We start from the raw sequence: 22,109 nt of genomic DNA on the forward strand, positions 1-22,109 counted from the left end.
CTCGGTGAGTCAGCTAGGGTTTTCCCGACATTTGGACATGCATGAACTCGACGAGTTTCAGGAAAACTCGACGAGTCAACTGGGGATTTCACGACTTCTCGAGTTCAGGATGGACTCGACGAGTCAGGTCAACATGGATTGTTGACCTTGACCATTGACTTGGATTTTGACCAAGGGTTGACTAGTTGACTTCTGGGGTATTATGGTAAATTAGATATTTATGAAAAGGTCTTATAGTAAATATAGGTGGTGGAGTTCATGGCCGTGGTCTGAGAGTTTGAGTTATCACTTCAATTCGACAGTTAAGAGGTGAGTTATCCTCACTATACTAACAGGGTCAAAGGCACCAATGCCGAAGCTTATCAGATTTGTATCCTGGTTTATTGCATGATATGTTTATTGATTTACATCCTAGTACTTAGGGTGGTGATATGCTTAGTGACCTGGTTAGGTCGGTATCATGGTAGATAGGATGATGCTATGTTAGTGATCGGATAGGTCTGTATCCTGGTAATAGGATGTTGCTATGATTAGTGATATGTTATATCGGTTTGACTTATATATATATATATATATATATATATATATATATATATATATATATATATATATATATATATATATATATATGCTAACGTATGATATGTATGTGCACATGTTTGTTGATTGGGGGTTGAGTTGAGGTGGTCCTGCATTGTGCTGAAGGCCAACATACCAAAGGCGGTTTGGATAAACTGAAGGCCCTGCAAAGAGGTTCGGTTAGGCCGAAGGCCTAGCGAGCGAAAGTATCAAACACATAAATATGTTAAATATATGAACAAATACACACAAATACTCTAATTTTAACTCTCTAGAATAGCACTTCGGGATGTACGACCATTCTAGACTACACTTTTTCAGTCCAAAATTCACTCTTTCAGTCTGGAATGTATTGGGTGTCAGATTCTGGACCTAATTCCTACAAACCACCAACAACTTCAGAACAAAAAATAAATACTTTGGAATATCGTATTTTGAAATACTTTGGACGATCCAATTCCGAATTGATGTTACGTGCTCCAGAATAGGATATTCCGGAGAAATGGTCATTTCTAAAAAACGTTACTTCTATAAATAAATTCGTTTATAAATGTTAGTTTACTCAATTTCTACCGAAGAAGACCAAATGCACCACAAAAAACATATTTTGAGAATTGTGCAAATTAAAAAATAATTATAGACCAAACGATTATCTCAAACCATATTTGCCGTTTGTTTAGCCTGCTTTAATTTCTTAGGGAAAACTACAATAAAGTCCTTACATATTGGCCTCATAATCGATTTTGTCATTATATCTTTTTTTTATTTAATTTAACCCTTTTACCCGGTCAACAAGTCATTAAAATTTCCAAAATTGCATTGTTGGCCCAGATTTCAAAATTTATTACAAATCTGGTCTAAAAAATGCATACATACATTCATTTTACAAAAAAATATATACAAACACTTATTTTATTATAAATATATTTGTATGAAAACACATATTTATATAAAAATATATGTACAAACACCTATTTCATAGTAAATATATACATTTCTTTTGTAAAAAAAAATATTTATATGCATCCAAATAAGTTTGTGTATACATTTCTTTTGCAAAAACATATATATATATATATATATATATATATATATATATATATATATATATATATATATATATTTTATAAACACTTATTTTATAATAAATGCATTTATATTTAAACACGTTTATATATAAAATGTATATGAAAATAAGTGTTTGTTTACATTTTTTTAATAAATGTGTTTGTAAGCAAATATATTTATAATAAAATATGTGTTTGTATATATTTTTTATACAAACTGATTTATATATATTTATATACTTAATAAATACCTATTTTTATAAATAGATATTTCATAGACAAAAAAGTTTTTATATAGAAAATATAATATTTTTATATGAAAATATATATATTTTTTTGTATAAATATGATTTTATAAAGAAAAAATATATTCGAAATAAATTTTGAAAAAAGTAGTTGTAAAAAAACTAAAATTATGATAAATTTATAATAAAATTCTAAAATTTTGGTCAAAATGGAAAAGTTGGGACTAAATTTGTAATATAATATAGAATCTGAGATAAAAGTGTAAATTTTGAATCAAATTTATAATAAATTTTAAAATTTAGATAAAAATATAATTTTTGAAAGTTAGATTATAAAAAGGATTAAATTGAATGGACTTTAATTATAAAAAAAAATACAAGATAATATGGTTTTATTACAGTTTTTCCAATGAGAAATTATGATAAGTGTCATCTTTCTATATTTTTTAAACTAAATCATTAACACTATATTAGGAATATATCAAATATAATTAAATTGAATGGTGATTTGTCATAATTTTAGTGGGTCGAAATAATTATAGGAATAAAAGGTAGGAGTCAATTTAATTTCTCTTTTCCAATTTCTTATGCTGTAAAATAAATGACCATGAATCTGCATCCAACGTGGTGCAGAGGCGTAGGGTTTTATTGAGGTTTTAGTTGGAACATAAAAGACGAGGCGAAAAAAGGGTTCGCACTTCACAGTTCAGACCAAACCAGATTCGGTAAAATCTCCCTCACTTCCAATAACAGCTAACATACCGTATTTCTCCGCATATATCATCTCCCTTTTTCTCTTTTCTTCTTCGTATAACATTGATTACTTGATACAGAACACCCAATTCTCCAACTTATGGCAGACGACGATCATAAAGGCGAACTTGAAGACTCTCCAGCAATTATAGCACTTGGCTCCCTCCTTAAGCTCACCGAAATCCATTTTTGGTATGATTCAGTGTTTCACCTAAAGAATTTGATGGATGTGAAAAGGGCATTTTTAATTTCATATTTCCAATACCTGGTGGAAACTTGGTTATGTCGATATTTATGCCTAATTGTCAACAAAATCAATGTACGGAAATGATGGGAAAGAAATTGCGAAAGAGAAATTTAGTAAAATATTGTTATCTGTGTTGTTACAGGGTCGATCTTTATACGGGGATACCATATGATTCAACTTATCTAGAGTGCAAAGTAAGTCTGTGTCTTCATTTAATCCCTCCATTTCTCAGTAAGGTCGATAGTTCTTGAGTTAATTGAACTTAACACTTTTGTCATGCAGGAAACGGCCATGGATGAAGTCATCAGCTCAATCAAGACAGGTTCTGATTTGATACAATGTTGGGATATTTTATGCTTGTTATGTTCTAACAAAAATGCAATTTCATGATTATATCTTGTTGTGTGTTTCAGAAAGTAGTTCTGTATCTGTTGAGACTGAATTGTCTAGGCAGATGAATGAACTAGGGCTTCCTCTTTCCTTCTGCACAAACAAGGAGGTAAGATATATCTTTTTTGTTTCTTTGTGATTAAATCAATCATCAATTCATGGTTTTTTTTAGAATGATCTGTTGTTTCCTTTGTTGCAATTTTGTCTATCTAGGAGACATTGCAATCACATTTCCTTAACTTGGAGGCATTCATAACCATATTCAAATCACAAAGGTGAAAAAGTTAACCAAATTTTTTCAACTTGAGGTGAAAGAGACTTGTTAGTTGTCACACACACACTGATTTTGCTATCTTGGGAATCTTTATTTGTTAAATTCTATTTCATGATGCATTTTTTTTTCAATTTGTAATTAGCTTATAAGGGGTTCACAATTCTCACTTTATATCCATGTAGGAATAGCTATTACTTATTAACACTAACTACCATCTCTTTTCTTTACAATGATGCTTAAATTTGTTTTCCAGAAGAGAAATGGAAAGGTTAGAGGAAATAGAAAGAATGGAAACAAGAAAGTTATGTATACTTATGAAGAAACCATAGATGAAGCTTCATTAAATAGTTCTATTCTCACAAAAGATAACATGCAAACGGAAGCTACTCCAGAACATGTTAATGGTGGAACTTGTAGTGATATGATTGTTGATGACAAAAGTGAGAATCCAAAAGATGAAATGATTGATTATACAATTGATAGTGGAAGAAATAATGAATCTGGAGATTGGATGACATATTGGGATGAGTTTTATGAAAGAAACTACTATTACAATAGTAGAACACATGAGTCAACATGGGAACAACCTTCAGAAATGGCAAACTTAGATTCTGTTTATGTGTTAAATGAGTTGAAAGAGATGGTGTTTAAAATAGATGATGAAGGTGATGCTATTAGAAATGATATCAAAGAGGAAAATTCAGGTGTTTTGCAACATGATTGTAGGCTTTCAACTACTGTTTCTGATGATAAATTTAATGAGCTTTTGAGTAGTAAAGAAGTTGATGGAAATATGCATCTCACACCAGAGAAATTGTGTAATGAAGCTGATGATGTTGTTTACAAAAGAAAAAAGAAAGTGAAACGAACAAAGGCACACAAGAGATCATCTGTTGACAATAAAGGTTTCTTTTACTAAGCATGTAATTGACTTTTAAACCTGATTAAGGAGACAAAATGACAAAAATGCCACAACTTTATAGGCAGTGTTATGATATAATAAGAAACAAACTGAAAGTATTGTAATAGAAAGAAGGGTTAATCACTTAATCTCATAAAAGACCTTATATTTTGTGTCTTTTCCGGATTAAACCTTTACTTTAGTTTTTTCTTGAAAAAAGACCTTGCATTTTTTTGTTCTTCATTTTTCTCCCATCTGGCCCTTTTAGTCTTTTTTTCAGAAAAACTTTGCAAAATGTGAGGGCTTTTTCAAGAAAAACTAAAAAACTCGAGGGTTTATTTGGAAACAATTAGACAGTTGAGGGGTTTTTTCGGAAAAAATAAAAAATACAAGTTCTTTTTCAGGAAAAAAAAAAGAGATAGATTTAATCTGGAAAACACACAAAATATAAAGCCTTTTATGAGATTAACCATAGAAAGAAATTAAAGTAGAATGCTAATATGCTATTTATAATACACAAACAAATGGAAAAAAAAATGTAGTTATTTCTTGCATTCATCACTTTTTTTTTTTTTTTTTTTTTTTTTGGATATTATAATTTGATAGCTTTTGATATCATCAAGATTTATTGTAGTTTCCACAGAGGCTGAATTTGAGGTGTCAAAGGATCCAATTATTAGCAAATATTGGTGTCAAAGATACTTGCTTTTTTCCAAATACGATGATGGAATAAAAATGGATGAAGAAGGTTGGTTTTCTGCAACTCCGGAATGCATAGCACGGCATCACGCATTCCGATGTCGGAATGGAATCATTGTCGACTGTTTTACTGGAGTTGGTGGGAATGCAATCCGATTTGCATCAAAGTAAGTTCAATTTTACTCGGTTTCCAAAAGATACCCTTTCCATAAATAGCAATCTACTTTCATTTATCTGTTTTTTATAATTAATTTCTATAAAAGTTAAATAATATATATATATATATATATATATATATATATATATATATATATATATATATATATATATATATATATATATATATATATATATATATTTACTTAATTTCAGCAGCATCCACACAATTGCAATTGATATTGATCCAAAGAAGATCGAGTATGCTCAACATAATGCATCCATTTATGGAGTCAAACATCTTATAGAATTTATAACAGGCGACTCTTTCATTTTAGCCCAAAAGTTAAAGGTATCAAAGTGTAATATTTACATTCCTTTTTTTTTTTTTTTTTTTTTTGTTTTGCATCTAACCTTTTAATATATAGGCAGACACTGTGTTCTTGTCTCCACCCTGGGGTGGGCCCCACTATGCTAAAGCAAGAAACTTTGACATCATCACTATGCTGAAGCCACATAACGGGTTTTTCACTTTCTAGCTATTTTTCTTTTTTATTTTATATTTAAATGGCTTCAAAATTGAAATACTAATAACTAATGTAGTTTTATTGACTTATGTTAGACAATTTCTTTTCAATGTGGGGAAACAAATAGCTCCAAGAATCGTTATGTTTCTTCCAAGAAATGTTGACGTCAACCAACTTGCTGAGCTGTCACTTTCTGCTAATCCTCCATGGAAACTTGAGGTGCTTTACTTATGTGTATGATTGAATGAATGAATGAATATATGGAGTGATGATAATTGTGTATGATTGATTTTTCAGGTTGAAAAGAATTTTCTGAATGGCAAGTTGAAGGCTATTACTGCCTACTTCACGGATCCATCATTGTGATTTTGGTCGTTGATATTTAAATGTTGTAGATTGTATATGAAAATTTAAACATGTGTTGATATTTTATTTGAGTTTGGATATAAATATTCGAAATACAAGCATTGGATTTTTGGGATTGAAAATAAGCCATGGTTGAATACTTTAATTGGAATTTAACCCTAAACCCTAAGCAAATAGATCTTAGGATCTGTTAGAAGTTGTTTCTGTTTAAGGTAGATTTCGAGAAAGCATTGGATTCATTAAACTGGGATTACTTAGACTTGGTTATAGAACATATGGGTTTCAACAATAAATGGAGATGCATGTTGGATACATGGTTGTCTTGAGACTTGAAGAGCTTCTGTCCTTGTTAACGGGTCTCCTACGAAAGAGTTCACTATTTCAAAAGGAGTTAGACAAAGGGATCCTTTGTCCTCATTCCTTTTCATCATAGCTATAGAAGGATTATATCAAACCATCAAATGTGCCCTGAACAAAAATCGCATATCAGGTATAACTCTTCCCCAAAATGGTCCATCTCTTTCACATCTATTCTATGGAGACAATGCAATATTTGTTGGAAGATGGGATACCATGAGCATAAAGAACCTTGCTAGAATCTTGAAATGCTTCCATATTATCTTTGGTTTAAAAGTAAACTTCCAAAAATCTCGATTATTTAGGATCTATGTTCCAGATGATGAACTCCAAAGGCAAGCACAAGTATTATGTTGTATCCGAAGTTCATTCCCATCCACCTATCTTGGAGTACTTGTTGGGGAAAACATGTCATTAAAGAAGCATGGGAGACCAATAATAGAGAAATTTCAGTCGCGACTATCGATGTGGAAAGCGAAGAGTATGTCATTTTTGGAGTTCGTCTCACCTTAATCAAGTCTCTTCTCAATAGCCTCCTCACCTATTATTTCTCCCTTTTTATTACACCCGCCAATATCATTGAAGATCTCGAAAAATTAAGAAGAATATTTTTATAGGGCGGTAACACTACCAAATCAGCTATACATCAAGTGTCATGGTCAAGAGTGGTGGCAACAAAAACTGATGGGGTCTGGGTGTTGGTACATTCAAGACCCAAAATTTGGCACTCTTGACAACATGGTGGTGGAAACTTAAAAACGGGCCCGATAGCTTATGGAAAACGTGCACAAACTGCATATATATATATATATATATATATATATATATATATATATATATATATATATATATATATATATATATATATATATATATATATATATATATATATATATATATATATATATATATATATAGTCACAAACATTGCAAAGGAAATGAAAAATGGAAGTTGGTGCAATATTGCAAAAGCAATCAAATCTTGTGTGAATTTAATGTCAAACCACCACGACATATTTTCTATAACCCCAGTTCAAACACAAGCTTCTTGTTTTGGAAGGATGGATGGTGTGGACCTCTTACACTCCAAGAATGTTTTCGATGTCTTTATGTTATGGAAAAAGCAAAGTTTTGCTCAATCACAAACAATATCACCACTACAGGCTTTACATGGAATTGGAAAACACAACATATGGTTGATGAGGCTGCAAATGATTTTCAGAGCTTATGCTCTTTACTTTGTAATGTTAATATAATTCCCGTTGCTAATGGTTTTCATTTAAACTGGAATTTGGATGACAAATACACGGCAAGTACCTTAAAGAAGTTGCTATAATCAAAAGCCCTTAAACCACACTCTGATGTGCAAATCAATTGGTCAAAGATTGTCCCACTGAAAATAAGATGTTTTATATGGAGTCTTGATGATTAGAATATGGGTAGCTACAAACTTGGAGGTAAGGGGCGTAAAAGTAGAAACGGATATGTGCCCTCTATGTAAGAAAGAGAAAGAGACATGTGATCACTTATCGATTAGATGTGAAGTCGCTGTGGAGACTAGGTCGCGGATCTTTAAATGGTGTGGCATCCCTGTCACCACGTTCAATAACGTGATATATTTCATCAGATTTGCGAGAAGTTGGGGAAATTGTAAACTCGAGAAGGAAAATATAAATTGTTGGATTAGGTATCTAAGTCGATAACTATAATCGGTATGTACTTGAATTTATAGTAGCATAGTCCTTTTAGGTTGCATTCATACTAGCAACTTGACATGATGACTTTTGGAGAGAAAGATTTAATTTATTATTTGGAATAATAAATTAGTATATAAAATGATTTTCAATGTATTATGAAAATAATATATTAATTAGAAATCATATTATTAATTAACATTTGATCAGAAATTAATTTGGAATTAATTTTGGGATTAAAGGAATTAATTAAAATTAAAGGGGTTGTTTAGCAATTAATAATAGTTGTGGATTTGGGCTCTTGGACCATCCTAGAAGGATGTATGAAAATTTCTAGGGATGACTGTCACACCCCCAAACCAAGGATGGCGGAAACGTCCGGGGGTGGAGGACTTCATGTACAGTATCACAACAACGTGTATAATAGTGCTCAAAGTAAAATGCAACCATCATAAATATAATTGAAAAAGTTACACCAAAGTATAGGTTTACATGTTTCAAAATCAATTACATTATGGTGACAAAAGTAAATTGTTGACGGTTTAACGTCCCATCCTCAAAGCGCTGAAATTTTCCTGTTTCATTGATTTCCTGAGAATACAAGTAGTTTTGAAAAAGTGTCAACAATTAAGTTGGTGAGTTCATAAGAGTTTTGTTTGAAGTAGAAAAACGTTTCCTTGTAAAATCGATAGAGTTTGATTTCCAAAAAATCCAATATTTTCTTAGTTAGATGTGAACATAATATTCCTATATGATGTATTAATGACCCTAGAATGACCCGTAGCATTCTCCTGTAATCGTCCAGCGTATATAAGTTATATAAGGTTTAAATTAGATAAAACGTTGAATATAGTGGGTCTGCCCTAGGTCCACAACCCAACGAGGAACAGGAGATGAGGTGGGCCCTACCAATTCTAAGCCAATCGAGACTAAATTCTTATATGACTCAAACATATACGCTCAAAGATTATAGTTGAAGTCTAGCAATTCTAGATGAAATATAGTTTTAATATCATAATAACTATCTTAAGTGAACCTGGTACTTTGTATCGGTACCCCCTTTTTGTATAAAGACCCGACACTTTGTATTTGTACCCCTTTTGTGTATAAACCCGACACTTTATATTTGTACCCCTTTTTGTATAAAAACCGGCACTTCGTATTTGTACCCCTTTTTGTATAAAGACCCGACACTTTGTATTTGTACCCCTTTTTGTATAAAAACCCGGTACTTTGTATTTGTACCCCTTTTGTGTATAAACCCGGCACTTTGTATTTGTACCCCTTTTTGTATAAAAACTGGCACTTTGTATTTGTACCCCTTTTTGTATATAAACCCGACACTTTGTATTTGTACCCCTTTTTATATATAAACCCGACACATTGTATTTGTACCCTTTTTTGTATAAAAACCCGGTACTTTGTATTTGTATACCCTTTTGTATATAAACCCGACACTTTGTATTTGTACCCTTTCTTTTTTGTACGAGTGTGTTATGTAAATGATCATAAACTATACCTATTATAGTTTATTAAAATGTTTGAAATGTATATGTACCCTAACTATACCTATTATAGTTTAGTATGTTTATTTGTGGTGTTTAAGAATCCCATCCTATGTAAGTCAAATGTATAGTACAATATAGCTATGTTTATCTTGCTTTGTTTGGTACTAATGGTTATGATGGAGGATTCTTATAAATTAAGTAAGTAATTTCCTATTATATAAATATATCATAACAAGAAATACATGTAATATATGAAGTCATCAAAGACTTAACACTTTGCTCAACTTGTTACAAAGTGTTTTGATAGTTAGAAGCTGTTAACTAATTCTTAACCTTTCTGCACTGTTTTAGAAAAATCATAGCAAAATCATACGAAGTCGAAAACTAGATCCGTAAATTCTGAGAGTTCCTAAAATGAGTCTAGTTTACTCATCATTTTTATCATGATTTTTGGAAGCCTTTAACTTGTATTAATATACTCATATTCTCAGACTGGTCCGGATTTGTGTTTGAAAACACAGGCTGTTTTGTAAAAGTCACGATAAATTGTAGAAAAATTGTGTGGAGATGTGAAAGTAGTCATTTTAAAGCTAAGAAGTGGAACTACTTGTACCTAAAAAAAATTTGAAAACTAAAATGTTTAAGTTGTCCAAAACAGTCCGTGAATGGAGTTGAACTTTTTTGATGACGGCTGTTAGAAAAGTTTAGTTATGTTCTTGGTGTTTGAACTTGTATTCCCCCCTAAAAACTTGAGAAAACATGAAAATGTAGGGGTGTGAACTCACCTTAAGTGATTTCAGTAGATAAGTGTTGAAGAAGAGAAGTGTTCAACCCAAGAACACTTGAAGAATCACTTGAAGATTCGAAGCTCTAACACAAATATGATGGAGTTTGTGTAAGATATCCATGATTTGAGTAGAAAGAAGTGAGATATTCATAAGGAGAATGAATTATGCTTACCAAATGTGGAGGAAAACCCAAGATCATCCCTTGAATCTCGAATTTCTAGAGAGAGGAAGTGAGAGAGGAAAGAGTTTGATCTTCTTGGTGAAATGAGAGAAAATGGGAGAAATGAGGAGAGAGGATGAATGTCCAGCTCTCAAAAACGTGGGGAAAGGGTGATAATTGAGTGGAAAGGACATTGATGTGACCTAGGTAAGGTGGGGAGGTGTGGCTGGTCATAGAGTGGGTGTGGGAGTGGTTGCTTGTGTCATAAGGTAAAGCAAAGTCAACACTCCACCTCTTTATACTTTACCCACTAGCTTTTATTATTTAAATAAAGATTTTCATGAAAATATGATTAAATTGTGAATATTTAGGGTTCATTATGTTAAAATATAATTTTGGGTGAAAATCCCACGTTAAAATAATTAAAAATGGGCTTAAAACGCAAAACTAGTCGAAAACCGGGAAGAAAAGCATTCCCAGCGAGACCTCTCGGTCCTAGGCCGAGGTTCGGTCCCTAGGCCGAGATTCGGTCCTTGCTGATGCCGAGCAGGAAGCGAAAGGAGCGAAATAGAAGGAAGCGAAGGGAGGGCTCGGGTTCGCATGCCAGGCTCGGTCTGCAGGTAAGAGGCGAAGATGGTCAGACCGAAATGAGCCGAATGAACAGTGGCTTCGGGTTCAGTCCCCCCCTGTGCGAGGTTCGGCCCTGAGAGGACCTCTCGGGTTCGGGTCTTCTTGCCTTCTTGGTTTCGGTCCCTAAGAGGACTTTCGGGTCCTAAGAGGACTTTCGGGTCCTAAGAGGGGTTTCTGCTCCTTAAGTCCGTTTTTGGGCTGTTTTCGCTAAATTCGAGGGTCGGGGTGCCCCGAGTGATTATAGAAAGTTGAGAGAGATTTCGAGAGAGATTTGGGAGAGATTTGTCATACTTGGAGAGATTTGGCATACTTAGAGAGATTTGACATTCTTGGAGAGATTTCTCATACAAAGAGATATTTGGGAGAGATTTCTCATACTTAGAGAGATTTGGGAGAGATTTGACATTCTTGGAGAGATTTCTCATACAAAGAGATATTTGGGAGAGATTTCACATACTTAGAGAGATTTGGGAGAGATTCTCGACAAGAAAAGATAGAGTGAAAACGATTGAAAGAGGTTTCATTTGTGACCTTTTTGAGTGTCTGGCTTCGCAATGCAAGGTCCGTAAACCTTGTTAAGCCTTGTTTAAGGATCTTACACACTCCCGATGAGTATGCAACATTTTTTTTATCGGTTTGGCTCGTCACTTACCATAGATTTGGGTTAAGGAGATCTAGATGTACGTACTTTTCGATTTATGATCTCTCCTTAGAATAGCGACTTGTTTAGTAATTACACAACGTAAACCCTAGTACACAAGGGTTAGTTGAGTTGAACGGTTTGACTTGTTGACTTGAGTTGACTTTGACCTGACCGGATGTAACACCGTGATTTTCAAGACAGGATTTTTCATTTAAATAATCAATCTAATATTAAAACACTTGTTTAAAATCTTATTCACATTCGAATTACAAAACATAGTTTCATTTTCATTATAATAGAAGACCAGGATCCTCCAAAACACAACTCTTTATTCGGTGTGTACAATCGAACCGTTGCCATCCCGCGTTACTGTAAGAACCTGAAACAACATAACATAAACAACGTAAGCACGAAGCTTAGTGAGTTCCCCAATATACACCTTACGCACGTACGCCTTTCCAGGCCCTGACCTTCCGGTCCACTGCACAATGCCTTCCGGCCCATGAGATAATCGCCTTCCGGCCCATAAGATATTTGCCTTCTGGCCCATAAGATAATTGCCTTCCGGCCCATAAGATAATTGCCTTCCGGCCCATACACATATATAACACATAACACAAATACTCTAACACATAAAGCACATATATCATATATCAACCTGCCTTCCGGCCCGTAACATACTCTAACACAATAAGCACATATATCATATATCATACCTGACCTTTCTATCACATAATACTTTGCCTTCCGGCCCATATATAAACATGTATATCACGCGTAGCAGCTAACTTTCCATTTATAGCATATAAACTTAACACATAACATACTTGACCTTCCGGTCACACAATCAAACCCTTCCGGGTGAAGTATAGTGAGAAGACTCACCTCGCGGACGCTGGGAGATAGCAACTCCTGAAGTCCCTTGCACTTGATCCTCCGAGCTACAAGCTCCCTGTAACATCATATATATCTTATCAACACTTCTACCTTCCACGTTTACTGACCCTAAGAAATCACACCGGTCATCTCTGGTCAACAGTCCATTGTCAGCTCGACTGGACTCGGCGAGTTCCCTGGCGACTCGGCGAGTCTGGTCGTTCTTCAATCCTCTAAAATTCCCCTTCTACTCGTCGAGTATCCCCTTTGACTCGGCGAGTTACTCCTGGAAGAATCGCGGGGCCACCCCGACTCCACTCGCCGAGTCTGAAGAACAAACTCGGCGAGTCCCAGTGAATCTTCAAGCTACTCGCCGAGTCTGACCATCCGACTCGGCGAGTCCACGCCATGCAGTCGATCGAACTGCTTCCTGAGGTACATATTTTCCCGAATATACAAACATGGATCCTTCTGGACCTCTAAGGGTCCTAATGCAAGGTTATAAACGTTGAATAACAACACACAAACCATCTAGACTCCAAATGGGTTCCATAAACCCTAAATCTATATACACATCAATCACAGGAGAATGTAATCCGAGTTATTACCTGAATGATGTACCTTCCATGTTCCCCAACCTTCAGAACTCGAACTCCCTGCAGTTCCTTTAACTAAAACCCTTCTCCTCCTTGCACAACAATTCCTTCAAGGTCACCCATGGCCTTCAAGCTTGCTCTAGACGCCTCAGTCGTTTAGGGTTCTCTTCAATCGGCCAAAAGACGAGCAATGACGGCATAAGATCCCTTATATACATCCCAAACTGAACGGCTAGGGTTTTCCGCTGAACAGCGTCGACTCGCCGAGTCCATACCTGGACTCGTCGAGTCCATACCTGGACTCGTCGAGTCCAGCCACGAACCCGCGACCACAACTGCGACCCTACTCGGCGAGTCTGGCTCCAACTCGCCGAGTCCCCCCTTTAAAACACCCCAAAATGCTATTACACAATACTTAAGATTTTGGGCTGTTACACCGGAAATTGAGGGTTGTCACATCACCCCCCCCCCCCCCCCCCCCCGTTAAAGGGAATTTCGTCCCGAAATTTGCACTTTGAATGGGGATCCAAGAATTTGGAGGAAAGATGGGGGAAAACTTTTCGCAGTACAAGAAATTGATTATGGTGAGGAATAACTCGCTCGATATCACATGACGGTCTTTGAATGTCTTATTGTTTACGCTCTCAGTCTAATCCTTGGCATTACTACTATGCATGCTTTAATCGATGCTAGATTTAACATATAAAGATATTTAGAATTTAAATGTCGATGTTAGAAACACGTACTGATATTTGCGGGCAGTTCCGGGGTGGTTTCTCCTTTGGTGATTGCAAGAACCGTTCCACCACCACTGGCATCTCTTGTTCTTGGGCAGTCCCTTTTAAAGTGTCCTGTTTCTCCACACTTGTAACAGGCTGGGCTTACTCCAAAGCCAGGGACCTGGTTAATGGGTCGTGCTGGTGCCTTACAGAAACGAACAATGTGCCCCTCTCTGTCGCAGTTTTTGCAATGCATCTTCCGGCAAGCCCCAATGTGATGGAAGTTACACCTGTTGCATTTCGGAAGGGTTCCGGCGTATGGTTTCATGGGAGTTGGCGTGGTGAGGGTTGTGGAAGCATGAATAGCAAAGATATGTTGCTTCATAGCGAGGTCCTGGGCTGATTGGTCCTTCTTGTTGTCCCAAAACTTTCTTTCGTTGTTCCCTCCTCTTGCTTGGGTAAGGGTGGTTGTCATAGTGTCATGGTTGGCATGATGGTCGATGAGTTGTTGTGCCAACTCCTTGGCGCTGTCGAAGGTAGTTGGTCTTGAGGCCAGCACGCTATCTTGAATTTCGGGGGACAATCCCCAGAGGTATCGCTCCAACTTTTTGTCTTCCGGGGTGACCATAGCGGGACAAAGGAGTGCTAGATCACAAAATCGGTTGGTGTAATTTGTAAGGTCGGAGCCTGCCATTCTGAGTTTCCACAATTCTTTCTCCAGCTTTTGCACTTCGCCTCTTGAGCAATATTCTTTCAGCATCATCTTCTTTAAGTCCTCCCAACTCAACGAGTTAGCCACTGCAAGCGTAAGTGACTTAACTCTGCCGTTCCACCAAGTGAGAGCTCTTTTGATGAAGGTGAATGTCGCGTACTTGACTTTGCTCGCTTCGGGGCAAGCACAAGTCTCAAAGATTGCTTCGGTTCTCTCGAACCATTGAATTAGTGCGAGGACGCCCCCACTTCCATCGAAAGAATCGGGTTTGCCATTTGTGAAGTCCTTGTAAGTGCATTCTTTTGCGCGTCCTGTATTATCCCCGTGGTTAGAGTTTGTGGCTCCAAATCCAGCACCACCAGTGCCATTTGTACCAATTTGTGACATTGCAGCTACCACGGCTGCTGTTACTGCAACTTGGAACATTGCGGGATCAAACTGAGGAGGTGGTGTTGGAAGTGGTGGTGTTGTGCTGCCGGAAGGTCTGGGTCTTTTCCTTGGTGGCATCATTCTATCATGAGTTTGCAAAAAAATGATCAGATGGTAAGTTTCTACTAGCAAAGACAAGTCAGTTGTTATAAAATTAGATTTTTCTGCATTATTCTCCGATGTAAGAATGCCTTATATGTAATTCATAAAGGAAGTCCATATGAATGAACTTCATGAGTTCAGTAGGTTTTCTATCCAAGTGAAGCCTTATACTTGACCTAGGCTAGGTCCTTATTATGACCAATTGAAGTATGTTCTCGAAGGTTTGACCTACATCCCTATGATGCAGTCTTATATCAAAGTAGAAGTAAGTTTGGAGAATGATCTTATCGTTAGGGTGCAAAGTCATGCTTGGATGTATTATTTTAGGCTTTCCTCTTTGTATGTGTAAATGGGTTGAGTCTTTTCCTATAAATAGGAAGTGAGTGACTCCCATTATGTAAGAGTCCATATGGAGTGTTAGACTAGAGAGAGAAATTGTATACAAGACCCATTTTGTATAATCTTTCTAGATCTAATAAGAGCTTACAAAGATTTATTTACTCCTTGTGTTCTTGAAATTGTATGATGAATCATTAGATCTTTTCTAATTTCGCATATGCCATCAGAATCAACTCAACTACAATTGGTATCAGAGCAGGTGTTCTTGATTTCATCAAGAATTGATCCTTGATGGCGATTTTGATTTGGTGATTCATTTTTTGATCATGGATCTTCGTGATTAGAGTGTTTTTGTGTTCTTGAAGTCGAATTTTTCCTTGATTTGATTCATAATTCGACTTTCTCTCTCTAGAATACTTGTTTGTATCACTTTCTCTCACTAGAATTTGATTCATATTCACTTTCTCTCTCTAGAAAACTTAAGTTCATATCGATTGATCAAAGATGGAAGAAACAATTTATGAAGTTTTTATGGAGGATTTTCCACGGCCATTTAGTTTTGAAGGAGTTCTCAATTGTTTTGTAACCGGATATTTCAAACAAAATACACTCATTTCTAGTATGAAATGTGAATGTGGAAAATTCATTGGTTATCCTATTGATCATGATCATCATAAGATGTTGCTTAATCGTTTGGTAACAACTTATCATGAAAGAAGAAAGAAGAAGAAAGATGATGAAGTTATTGAAGGAATTCGTCTTGATGAATGCATATATGGTGATAATGTTTTTGCTTCTTACCCGGATGTTCTTGATGTTCAAGAAAAAGGAGTTCAAGTTGATTTTCAAGATGAAAAAGTTTTTTGCTCAATTGGAGTTCAAACCGATGATATTTTGGGTTCTTGTGATTCGTTTGAAGGAATGATTCTTTATCGGAAGCCGGTGATCCAAGAAATTCACAAGTATCAAACTCCAAAAGATTTGATTCAAATTCACAAAGTTGATGTTGTGAAAAGTGAGTTTGTTCATGAAGTCAAATCTTCAAGATGTAAAAAGATGAGAAAGAAAAAGAAGAAGAAGATGAATCGGAAGAACAAGCGGGTTTACTCACAAAAATCGTCATATGTTGTGAAGCCAAAATCCGTGAAGCAAATTTGGGTTCCAAAGCAGCAATCTCCAAGTGTTGAATGAATTTGAAGTCAAAACCCAAATGTGTTGGTGGTTCTTTTGAAGATGTTCTTGGTTTGATGAAGAACACGAAGAACAAGTTGTACATCTCGCATGGTGGGTGGTACAATGTTCGATTTGGAGATTTTCTCATTCCGACAAAAGAACCAAGATCTTCCAAATATGATTCGTTCGTTAAAAATGGATCTCGATTCGTCGAAAAGGTATCTCAAATTCTCAAATGGATACCAAAACATCCATGATTTCGATTCATGTTTTACGTTTTTCATTTTTGATCGATTTGCCTCATTGGATCTATTCCGTTTCAACCCCTTTGATTGATCCAATATTTTTTTTCCAGATCATATCCAAAAGAAACATTTAATTTTGTTTTGATTATTTCAAAACATCAAATTTGAAATTCACTGTTCATCGTTAATTTTGTTTAAAGCCCAATCCTAATTTCTATTAATCCATTCGATTTTAAAGCCCAATTCGTTACTTGTTACTGTTCACACATGTATCAAGCTTGATATTATGATATTTTCCACTCTTATTTCATCTTACTGACTTGAAATCGAATGACCATTAAAAGTCAAAATCCTCTTTTGACTATGAGAGTGTGATTAAATTGATACTCGATTTGTATGAATTTGAAATTACAATCGAAACTCGTTTTTGTTACCTACTCTTGGAGTCGTATTTGATTCAAAATCGTTTTAGATGATTTCGATTTCAACTGATTCTTGAATTCGTTGTTTGAAAACGATTTTTGATGATACTGTTCGATTTTGATTTTTGATTAATTTTGATTTTAGATTGTTTGATTCAATGAAGGATTGGACAATGTTTATTGAAATCAAACTAATTTTGAATATCTGAGTTAAAATCAAAGAATGGAGAACAAATATTTGGGATCGAGAGTTTTAAAGGTTCTTATCTGAGTCGTCGATATCGTGGGTTCGTTACTATTGATTCGATTTTGGATGTTAATAATCGGGCTCTAAATGATATCGATTTGTGATGTTGACGTCGTTTTTGATCGATTGTCAAGGATTGATGTTCGATTTTTGATTATTGGAGCCGATTTTCGAATGTGTGAAGACGATTTTGATCGATGCTAGTCTAATTTCGCATGTTTGAGAATTGCTTATTTGTGAAATCGAGTTTGCATATGGAATCAATGATTGATGATTTTGGAGTTGCGAATCAAATCTTAGGAACGAAATCAGGGATGTATGTTCGTTGATGTTGAAATCGATAGTTGGTTATGACCTGAGACTAACGAATCGATGGTTGATGAGTAATTAGATTTCGACTTTGATTTGTGATATCAACGTGATTTGTATCGATTGGGAAGACTGGATTTCGAAATCTTGGAATCATTTTTCAATGTATGTTGATTTTGCGAAGTCGATTAAAAGTGAAGCCAGTCATTGGTCAATAGTTGAATCATTTGGAAATCAATTGCCAAGAGTCGATTGCTTGTAATGTTGACTGCGAAGGTTGGTTTGAATGAAAAACCGAATCCAGTAGGTCATCAATTGTCGACTGATTTTATGAAAATTTCAGTTGCGTTCGCATTTGGTTACAGAGCTATCTTGGAATCGCATATTAAAATCAAAGGTCGCATCTGGATCTTTATTAGATTCGCATACTGATCTTGTTTGGGTTCGCATTTGCCATGTTTGTTTGATTCGCAATTTGGAAGTCAAACAAAATATTCATTTGTATTTTGTTATGAAATGGTAATATGGTTCACATATTTGGATTAAAGATGCGAAAAAAATTTGTAAGGAATATGGAAGAATCTGGAAAATGCGAAGTGATTGACTGATTAGTGAATCGGGGAAGAAGAAAACAAAGAGTTTCATTTTGCATCCCTGAACTTTTTCACGAAGTGACAAAATTGATCCAACTTCGCATGATTGGAGAACAAAAGGGAAGAAGATTCGAAAATAGTCCCTGGAGTTTCGCATTTTTAGAAATACATACCTAACTTCGCAAATAGCAATAAAAGCTGAGAAATTACAACATTTTCAGTTCTGGTCCTTGCAGTTTGTGCGAATTTACGCTTTATGCCCGGTTTCGCAAATGGGCTAAAGTTTCGCATATTTGACTGTTTTTGGCGCAACGGGTCCCTGCAAGTTTCAGAAAGTAACAATTTCTACCCGGTTTTTGAAAAATCTTGCAACTTTCACTCAAAAAGTCAAAAATTTTCATAAATTGAAATTTTTTTGTGGCTTTTTCGTGATTGTTTTTCCGTGCAAGATTTTTGGTGATTCATTTTTGGTACACATCAAGGGGGAGTATTGTGAAGATTATTCCTCGGGCGCTTCTCATCCTTAGTGGGTTTTATAATCATTTTTTGATTATAAAAAGAGGGAGAATATGATGGGTATTCGAAGCTTCTCGGGTTTTTCGAATATTCATTTGTGGATTTGAAGACCGGTGTTACTTCGAGGGGGAGTTTGGTCTTGATCGCGCTAGCTCATTGGAGATTAAAGCCGGACATCCAATCCTAACTTTGAGAGGGAGAATGTTAGGGTGCAAAGTCATGCTTGGATGTATTATTTTAGGCTTTCCTCTTTGTATGTGTAAATGGGTTGAGTCTTTTCCTAGAAATAGGAAGTGAGTGACTCCCATTATGTAAGAGTCCATATGGAGTGTTAGACTAGAGAGAGAAATTGTATACAAGACCCATTTTGTATAATCTTTCTAGATCTAATAAGAGCTTACAAAGATTTATTTACTCCTTGTGTTCTTGAAATTGTATGATGAATCATTAGATCTTTTCTAATTCCGCATATGCCATCAGAATCAACTCAACTACACTTATGATGTTTGTCGTTTCAAAATCGGATTCCATTGGTTGGTGAATAACATGATCCAACCTTGGAAAGAAATTGGGAACGATCCCGGAGCTAAATTACTCTAGTCCAACAACTTGATTAAAGTGGGTTTCAGATAGACTCATAAGGAAGTATTCGAACAAAGAGTGTCACAGAATTTATCAGACTGACAACGTCATTGATGTTTAAGATGTAATACGCTTGGGAAAAATTGACTTTGTAGAGGGTCTTACATCACATCTGGAGCAGGAGAGTTTTGGCCATCTAAAGGCCTAACCAAAGTACTTATAGTACAAGATGGTTTCATAGAGAATGCCACATAGGACATAGATAGGAAAAAAATTCCTTGTTAATAGGGAAAGAAAGTAAGGCATCTACTACTGGCGGCGGTCATTCATCTGGCGTACTCAGAGTTCTATGACTTCGGTTTGTGTTTCAGCCAGTGCTTGCAACAGGGTTTCATGGTCTCTCTCAGATTTTTCACGATTGTGCTCAAGGCGATTGGTGCGGATTGTATGCATTCATGCATTTGCATCAACCTATGTGGTACGATGGAGAGTTGCTCTGTTCTGAATCTCATTTCGGGTAACCTTACGGACCAGGATTGGAAGAATTCTATCTGCTGAGCTTCCTTTGCTTTTGTTGTAGAAGCTTCGTTCTCTATTAAACGGCATAGGTTGGTCTTGTTCTTCGCTCCAGGTTTCCAAGAACTCTACCCAAGGAGGCGTCAGGCCTTGAAAAAAACCGGACGAGGGTTGGGATTTGGAACAAGGGTCATCGGGGGTAGGTTCTCCACTTCAGGTTTGGAGTCAGAATCATCAACAAAGCCGTCAGCTTGGTGACCATCCACAGGGGTTGGGTGATCATGTTGGATAAGGTGTCTAAGTCCATAACTTATTTGGTATATACTTGACCCGACCGGCATGGTCCATTTGGGTTGCATCTCATCCAAACTATTATGGATAATTTTATGAGAGTTATACACATATGTTTATTAATATATTATGAGTTATAATATATTAATATGAAGTTACGTTATTTAATTAGTTTTTAGTCTTAAATTAATTATGAATTAATTTAGAGATTAAAAGGAATACTAATTAAATTATGGGCTATTTGTTTTATATAGTGTGGGCTAATACTCATTTGTTAATGGGCTAGGCTTATGTGGAAGTCCATGGATGATCCATGGAGCTTTTAACCCATGGATCCTTGGAAAAGGAAAAGACATGGGTTATTAGGGTTTCACCCTAACCATGCACACTATATAAGCATGCTTATGGAGCATGAAATGGAGCCTAGAAGAGAAAACTAGTGAACTAGTGTGTGTGTGCATGTGTGTGGCCGATTTATACAAGGTGTATACTCTCATCAAAGTTTTCCAAGAGTTTGTGGTGTTTGTGATTCCATTTGAGGCATTCACACTATTGGTGCTTGGCCTTCAAACTCCTTAGAACCAAACTCACCAAAAGGTATGTAATCTCTTCTAACTCTTTTATGTTGAAATGTTCCCCATGCCATGTTAGATAGGTTATAAACCTTGGAAAATTATTATTTTGCATGTATTTAGACAAACATAGATCCAAGGTTTATTAGGGTTGCATGCACACTTAGGAAGTGTTAGATTGCTCAAAACCCAACAGTAGTATCAGAGCCTAGGCTTGCTTGTTTGATACTTGATGCAAAATAGTGAAAAAAGTCGAAATCGTTGCTGTCTGCATGGTGGACTCGCCGAGTCCATTGGGGGGACTCGACGAGTCCAAGGCAAACTTCAACCTACTCGACGAGTCAGTTCATGCACTCGACGAGTAGGATCGAAAGAGTGCAGATTCTCGACTTTTACTGTTGGAAATGGACTAGAAACATTACCCTAAATTGTTTTGGTGTTATAAAACTTATTTTAGTTGGTGTAATGGTTGTTCTAATCCATTTACAATAGCATATATCAAAATTCCATGATTTTATGTGTTCATATAATTCTTGAATTTTTGATGATCATGTTCATGTTCTTATGAATTTAGAAAATGATAGGAATTATTTGCTGAATTGTTTAGGATTAATTCTTTATCATTTATGTGTTTTAATGGAGTCCATAATTTGTCCTCAAGTTATGGATTACCAAAGGTCACTTTCATTCAACACACACTTAAAACACATAAGTTATATGAAAATGAAGAGTCTTCATTTTTATGAACCTTTAATTCATAAGTTATGAAATGAAGAGTTTCGCAAAGTTACAAAACTTGCCCTCAAGTTTTGGAATTTGTAAAGTTTCACACACTTTAATAAACTTTAATTCCAAACCTTAGAGTTTTAATAGTTAAAATTCAACC

The 22,109-nt window shown here is 35.5% G+C and overlaps 1 protein-coding gene across 3 annotated transcripts; it reads left to right on the forward strand.

The window, feature by feature from the left end:
* The first annotated feature begins 2,487 nt into the window (after nt 1-2,487).
* LOC145043327 (S-adenosyl-L-methionine-dependent methyltransferases superfamily protein) lies at nt 2,488-6,305 on the forward strand. 3 transcript variants are annotated; one of them, XM_078991954.1, is made up of 11 exons: nt 2,488-2,616; nt 2,725-2,836; nt 3,034-3,085; nt 3,174-3,213; nt 3,305-3,390; nt 3,809-4,460; nt 5,091-5,322; nt 5,528-5,663; nt 5,740-5,834; nt 5,934-6,057; nt 6,136-6,305. In XM_078991954.1, the coding sequence occupies exons 2-11, from the start codon at nt 2,745-2,747 to the stop codon at nt 6,202-6,204; spliced, it is 1,578 nt and encodes a 525-aa protein (XP_078848080.1). In that variant the 5' UTR covers nt 2,488-2,616; nt 2,725-2,744; the 3' UTR covers nt 6,205-6,305. The 3 variants fall into 3 exon arrangements, with proteins under 3 accessions (XP_078848080.1, XP_078848081.1, XP_078848082.1); XM_078991955.1 differs by having other exon boundaries at nt 5,531-5,663; XM_078991956.1 differs by having other exon boundaries at nt 3,812-4,460.
* The last annotated feature ends 15,804 nt before the right edge of the window (nt 6,306-22,109 follow it).

Source organism: Lactuca saligna, chromosome 4 (assembly GCF_052625555.1).
Source record: "Lactuca saligna cultivar CGN05327 chromosome 4, ASM5262555v1, whole genome shotgun sequence".
NCBI lineage: Eukaryota > Viridiplantae > Streptophyta > Magnoliopsida > Asterales > Asteraceae > Lactuca > Lactuca saligna.